At 32.6% G+C, this 7516-nt stretch overlaps 1 protein-coding gene across 1 annotated transcript; it reads right to left on the bottom strand.

Moving 5' to 3' along the window:
* Positions 1–1421: 1421 nt before the first annotated feature.
* On the bottom strand, positions 1422–5467 carry LOC131593188 (LEAF RUST 10 DISEASE-RESISTANCE LOCUS RECEPTOR-LIKE PROTEIN KINASE-like 2.4). The gene is made up of 2 exons (XM_058865468.1): positions 4526–5467; positions 1422–2763 (listed from the first exon to the last, which is right to left on the bottom strand). Exons 1-2 carry the CDS (start codon positions 5322–5324, stop codon positions 1559–1561), a joined length of 2004 nt encoding a protein of 667 aa, XP_058721451.1. The 5' UTR covers positions 5325–5467; the 3' UTR covers positions 1422–1558.
* Positions 5468–7516: the final 2049 nt, after the last annotated feature.

Consider the following 7516-nt stretch of genomic DNA (forward strand, 5'->3'; position numbering starts at 1 on the left):
TAACTTCAAAACTAAAGTAATTAACTAAAACTTTACATGATGAATGGTCAGATATTCTTCTTTTTTTTAAATCTCTTTGGCACAATTTGTTATTTTCAAATTAAAAATAGACATTTATTTAATTTTGTCTTAATTATAGTTTTGATCTCTTATTTTAACTCATTCACAATTTTTTTAATTTTAATTTAAATAATTTTAGTTTATCTATCATATTTTTTGAGATAAAAATTAATGATGTGTAAATTTTTAAATAATATATCGTTTCTGAAACCTGAAAAGTCATTATATATGAACTTTTTTAAAATTTCAAAGAAAGATATAAGTTACATGTCATTAAAAAAATAAACACACTTTTAGCTTTAACTACAAAAACATTTGAGAATGAGATAAAAAACCTTTGAAGAATTTTAAGGATAAAATATATAATTTGCATGTCATTAAAAAATAAACACGTCAGTGCAAAAATTTAAAAAGAAGACAAAAACTATTTGAATTTAAAAGTAAGAAATTAATTAAATATGTAATTAACCCTTTAATTGTTTAATAGAAAAAATATCGTTAATATATAAGATAACAATGATTTTTAAATAGAGAAAAAGAGATATGCACTGACAGTGTAAAAATATTTTACACTGTCAACCAATCACAACCATGTATCCAATTAAAACACAATTTTAATTAAAAAAAATTAATATGACATGGCAAGTGTAAGTATTTTAATCGGATGTATGTGTAAAGTTTGTTTACACTGTCAGGGCACTACCTTTAAACTCTTTTAAATAATATCTAAAACTTTGTTTTAACAGCCTCACAGTTGGGTAGGATTTTAACAATGTCTAAAAATACCTCCGAAAACAGAAAAAGTAGTGTAATATATAAGCAAAATAATGGCTAAAACAAAAGCAAAACATCAGGACACAACACAACTGAAGCACCACACACATAGCCTAATCCAGGAAAGTTTGATGTAGGATTTTTTCTGCACCGGCAGATCCTTTAGAGCTTTAGTACATGCTTGGCATTAGAAAGAGTGTTGATAATGTTGTTATGGACTAATGTGAAACTCTTGCGCTCCTTTGGAGTATCATCCAAATACTTTTACAAATTAATTTCCCTATATTAATCTCCTCGATCTCATATACGCGATTACTACGAATTCCATGTAAGGATTAACTCATAGACATTGGAGCATCTCTCCATGGCTACTAGAAACGCGACACAAGCCTTTGGACATGCTTCATATCCCTCAACTTTTACTTTGTTGGTAAGTCGAACGCACACTCTCTGTTGAATTGACATAAGATCATACATTTATTGCGTGGTAGTGTCAAAGAGATTTTATTTTTAGTATTTTAATTTTCCATTGATCTTGATCATAGATTAATAGATGAAACAAACCAGAGTAAAGTGGAAACCATAAATAACAAAAAATAAACATCCACATACATTCATATCCTGATATACAAGTTTATGTATAAGCAAAAATATGAAAGGTTTAAGCAAAATACTTATACTTTGATGTCTTGAAACAACACAAGCACCTCTTACATCCTTTGCATTAACCTGAGAAACTTTCCAATGATTTTGATGATGTTGAAAATTCCGGTATTGATCTTGGAGGAGAAAACATAACAGGTTTTGGTGGCATTTCCAAAGAATCCATGTTACCTTCCAACATATCAATAACTCTACTCATTGTAGGTCTATGAGTTGGAATTGTTTGAATGCACCATAAACCAACCATAGTCAATTTCTTAGCTATCTCATTTTCCTCATTCGACATTACCTCGTCATCAAGTTCCAAATCATTCCCGTCTTCAAGCTTCTTATAAATCACCAAATGCGGAAAATACATCTCGCTCGACTGACTACTTGCTTCAACAATGTTAACGTTCTTCCGTCCTCCAATCATTTCAAGAAGCATCATTCCGTAACTATAAACATCAGACTTATGTGAAACACCTCCGAAGCTTTTGTTGAAAACTTCAGGTGCTACATACCCGACCGTCCCTCTAGCGTTTGACATCGAAATAACGCTCTCGTCCCTCGTGCTTAATTTAGCAAGTCCAAAATCCGATATCTTTGGATGATATGTTTCGTCTAGAAGAATGTTATGTGGTTTAATATCAAAATGTAGAATCCGAGTGTTACATCCTTTATGCAAGTACTCTAGTCCTCGAGCGATCCCTATCGCAATCTGGTGCAAATTCTCCCAACTCAACGACGGATTAGGACTAGTTTTAGTCTTTTCAGTCATCCCGGATTCTTTGTTGGAATTATGAATATACTTTTCAAGCGAACCATTTGGCATAAACTCATAAATAAGAGCTTTTTTGGTTCCATCAAGACAAAATCCTAAAAGTGTGACAACATTAACATGTGATGTTTTGCAAATACTTGCAACTTCATTGATGAAATCTTCACCATTCCCTTTTGATTCATTCAATACTTTCACCGCGGCCGCACAACCATTCATATTTCCTTTGTACACCGAACCATAACCACCTTCTCCGAGTTTAACTTTGAAATTTTCTGTCATTCTCTTTACATCAGAGTATTTGTATCTTTTTAGATTCAAAGGACCTTGACTTTCAAGAAAAGCTTCTATATGTTGATTATTCCTTGTTATTTTGCTGAATTGTATCAATATAATCTTCCATATTTTCTCTTTATTTCTACATATTGTGACAGCAATGAGTGGTAATAACATTCCAGTAGCTATGAATCCTATAACAAGCTTCAACACTTTGGTCTTCTTACTACCTGAAAAGAAAAAGTACATAAACATGGATTGCTAAGGTTCACAACTTCATATAATATTGATTCATTCTATCAACCAGAACCAGGGCCGTCTTAAATTTTCGGAGGGCCTGTGTAGGTTAACCACGGTTTAAGCATGAAAAATCAAATAGAGACCCTATTTAAACGTGCCAAATTTTAAGTCCTGTGCAATAGTTCGTCTTGCATGCGCTCAAAGAACATTGTTGCGGGGAAATAAATATCTGAGTTGGCATCTAGAAGCAAATAAAGTGAGTGGTTTAATGTTGGAAAAAGGTTTTCACTTTCTTTAAATCATATTTAATTTTGTGGTTTGATTTTTATACAAATTTATGCATACACATGTCTACAACAACAGTATTTAATTTGTTTCCATGTGAGATGCCATGAAATTACGCAGGAAGGTAATGAGAAAGTCAACATCTGTGGAAAAAAAGTGGAAATAATAGTCAAGTAAGGTGTGCTCTTTGTGCTAATGTCCAAATTTTCACGACTTGTTTTTCAAACTTTAATGTTTATAATTATTATTATACAGATGATGTTGATGATTATGCATGAGTTATGCACAGCTGCATATGCACTTTTAAGAAGAAAATAAAAGGACTAGTGGGTAGCTGCACCAATAATTCATATCAAATATTGTGTTCGATATCACACGACAGTAACATATGTAGTTATATTCAATTATTTTTATGAACGACAGTAAAATATATATGTATTTATATTTAATCGTTTTTATTTTCGTAAATTATTATCAGTAGTTACGTGTCAGTGTGTTGTGTTGTTTTTATTGACGATTCGAATATGTTAGGCGGAATGTCAAAGTTGAAGTGTCCAAATCAAAAGAAAGAAACAAAAAAGTGGATATAATGTGTTGAAATTCAATTTGTTTTCAAGTAACAATCATTGTAAGAAATTTCCAGTGCTTAAGGGCATCTACTCCTGTCTCTCATGACACACATGATGCAATAATTTATTCCCTAAAATTTCAACACTATCTTATGAAGTCAATATGAACAGAACTATATGACTAAATTATTATCATATTGCTTCAAGTGATGATTAGATACATCACAATAGCCAGAAGAACTTGAATTTGTCAGGACAATTTAGATAAATTATGCATCATCCAAATCATATGATTAGTGTTTGTGTCAATAAATATGCTCAAATAAATCAATCTAAATACTCAGTTTATCAAAATATAGTATATGAGCTAAATAAGCATAATCGGTGAATAAAATAAGTCCATATCATATTAGCAAAGTGTTTGTTGTAAAGAGTCTCACATCAGATAATATATGATATGGTCTGAATAAGTTTATAGGGAGATGATCCTGATCATCTTGCAAGTCGATTCGATTTTAAGATAATATTAAATTCTTGTTCAATATTCAACGACTCTCCAACTATCAGGTCTATGCTATTGCGCCACATATTATATATCCACACACCAGTCCCAATAGTACTAGGCGTGAGGGGAATGGAATGAACATATATTCGGCCCAACTACAAGTCTAAGATTCGTGCATGCAAATTTGAAAAGGTTCAAGATTCAATGGACCACCCGCTATCAATTTTCTGCCATTAGGCCAATCATCGCTTATATTCACGTACCAAGTCTAGTAGTACTAGACGTGACGAGGATGTCATAAACTTATATTAGGCTCAACCGCAATTCAAAGACTCGTGCATTCAAACTCGAAAAAAATGATATATATTAGGGAAGAAAAGAGAGAATGCTTACTTTTGTGAGAAGAAGAACACTTTGCAGCATCATGATGAGTTCCACTTCCAGAAGGACAGTAACAAGAAAATTTGGAAGAATCATTCTGATTTGTACCACATGTTCCTCCAGATTCTCTACAACCATCACACTGAGAGGACCACCCTACACCTTCATCAAACATCACATCAAAACCTTGTTCCAGCGTATGAACTCCACTCTCAGAATCCCAAACAACATCCTTAGAAACTTCAACTTGAAAACTAACACGACAGTTCCGAAATCCTGAGAACTGGTTTTGCAGCTGAGTTTCATTATTGACAACATAGAAAACATGTCCATTGCTACCATTTTTCTCACATGTAAAAGTGTTTATGTTTTTCATAACCGAACTACTCTCAATAGGACAATCATAGAATATAGTGAGATTTCGAACCGTTGGAAGAAAACTAAAGGGAGTTCCAACCAAAGAAGTGTTGGTGAAATTCGAAGAACAGATATCATTGACAAGATCAGTTCGAACGATTCTCATGGTAGAAACATTCTGGTTAATGTTTAGTACATTGAATCTTTGTGAACCAATTTGAATAGAGGTGTTTTCATTATGCATGCAAGTGAGTTTGAACTCATCTTTGCCACAAAAGTTTGGTCGGTTCTTTCCCCAAAAAGGAAATGAAACATTTGTGTGTGTTCCACATGTGAAAAAGGATTGGTTGCAAGTAGAAAATGTGTCATTTTTTTGAGAGTTTGATTGTGGCAAAGTTGTTGAGAAGAAAACAATGGTGAAGAATATGGATGCAAGGAAGAGGAAGGTAGTCATTGTTGAGTGGTAGAGATTGAGATGAACAAGAAGGGATATTTAAGGAGAGAAAATTGGAAAGTGGAAAAACAACAAAATAAAGGATGGAGAATTTTGTGTGACTATATTGTAATGTATATTATTGTTATTGGCGTGCTAGTTTAAAAAAGCTTGGTGCAATCAATTAGTGTTGTTGTATTATATATTTCATTATTTGAAATGAAGACTTATAAGTGGAAAACAGAATAAGATGTTGACTTATTATGTAGATGACAATTGATAGATGCAAAATGAAGTTTGGTTAAGAAAAAGGATATGTGGCACTAGATTGGGAAGGCGGTGGGAAATTGATAAGTACTTTGTGTTGCTAGTTACATGGATGATTGATTATCTTAGTGTGTGTATATGTTTATAATTTGTTATAATATTTTTTTAAACTTAAAGTGAAAAAGGAGAGAAAAAAAATATGTTTTCAATATTGTTAATTTTTTCCGGCGAGATGGTGGAGGCACGGCAAGGCCAGCCGATGAGCAGCGGAGAAGTGGAGCCGATGGTCACCCGGCGAGCAATATGTGGTGGAGTGACAACTGGTCGGGGACAATGACATTGCGGCATGAAGACGGTGATCTGACAAAGTCTACCATTTACGGTGACGGTGCGGTTGAGTTCGACCATCCATAACTGCAAAAGTCCAACGGAATTTTGGGCTTTTCGAATTTGTTCGCAAATTCGTTAGTTAATGAATTATATCTAAGTTCCATTGAGGTTTTGCCAATTACAAATTTTATTCTTGTTTATTCATTACTAGCTGGTGCTAATGAGAAGTAAGGAATAGAGATTTGAGTTTGGATAACACTATATATTTTGGTTTTGTGTGATTGAGAGTTGGCCGTATTGAAAAACATCTCTATAAAAAATAGAGTTTAATTTGAAAATTCAAAAGGCTATTATTTTCTTGTAACTCAAAAGGCTATTATTCTTTTTTAATAATTTTTGAAGTATAGTAAATAAGAGAGTTCCTCTTTCCTCTCATATAAATTTGTTTGATCGAACTAGATAAATATTTTTTTCGATATTCTAACCTATTATATTTTTTGTTGTTTGATATGATTTAGCTGGTTCTAATTATTTTCTGTATTACACATTACAATTTTAGTGTGTTTGAACATTAAAATCTATTCATTTTTTCACAACGATTCTCTTTTTATTAATCAATTTTATAAGATTGAGTTAAATTAAATTTAAAATTATTTTTTCAATAGGCGTTCGTGTTGGTTAATGGTGTTTATCTCTGCGATTATAGAGTAGTTAAGTTCTCTTTATTTCTGTCTTATGAATCCTTTTTTATTACAATACTAGAGTTTAGTTTAACTAAACCCTAATCTCGAGTTTCTCTCAACAAACAATAATCTCTGCTCATAATTATCTCAACATTATGAGTCTTACTCAACAACCCATAATTATCTCAATAATCCATAATTATCTCAACAATATGAGTCATACTCAACAATCTCCACCTTGACGAATATCAAAACCTTATGAAGACTTTCAGCATGACAATTCATCCTGGAAACTGAGGAGGTACACCTCATACTTAACATTAAGAAACATGTAACAAGTCAGCATATCAGCTACATTCTATGAAGTATTAACCTTTTCAAGTAATATATGTGAAACCTCACACCAACATGCATGGTCCTGGCATGATACACCTGATTATTTTTCAAATAAATGATACACTAACTACCACAATGCAACCAAACTCCCCCTTCGCATGCCGCCATATACGCTGCATTAGTTGTTGACATGACTACTATGGATTGAATCGATGATTTCTAACAAATAGTTCCTCCATCTAAAGTAAAGACATATCTTGTTGTAAACCTCATACCTTTCATATAACTAACATAGTGTGAATCAACATATCCTACAACTGAAAAGGTCACCCTATTAACTACTAAATGTGATAACATAACTCATAGTACCATTCGATTACTTGAAAATAAACTTGATTGCTTCCCAATGAAGCTTTCCTGATTTGAACATAAACTTAGAAACTTGACTTATAGCATGTGCCAAATCTGGTCTAGTGTTAACCATCCATTAAACAACCAACACCAATGGCATAAGGGACCCTTTACATATACTCAACTTCTGCATTTATCTGTGGACAATGTTCTAAAGAAAGCTTAAAGTGATTCACCAATGGAGTA

This window comes from Vicia villosa, linkage group LG3 (assembly GCF_029867415.1).
Source record: "Vicia villosa cultivar HV-30 ecotype Madison, WI linkage group LG3, Vvil1.0, whole genome shotgun sequence".
Classification (NCBI taxonomy): domain Eukaryota; kingdom Viridiplantae; phylum Streptophyta; class Magnoliopsida; order Fabales; family Fabaceae; genus Vicia; species Vicia villosa.

Coding starts and splice junctions, on each gene's coding strand:
- LOC131593188 (XM_058865468.1), bottom strand. CDS start 5,324: ATGACTACCTTCCTCTTCCTTGCATCCATATTCTTCACCATTGTTTTC. Junction 2,764..4,525: donor GTGTTCTTCTTCTCACAAAA/GTAAGCATTCTC, acceptor TTTTCTTTTCAG/GTAGTAAGAAGACCAAAGTG.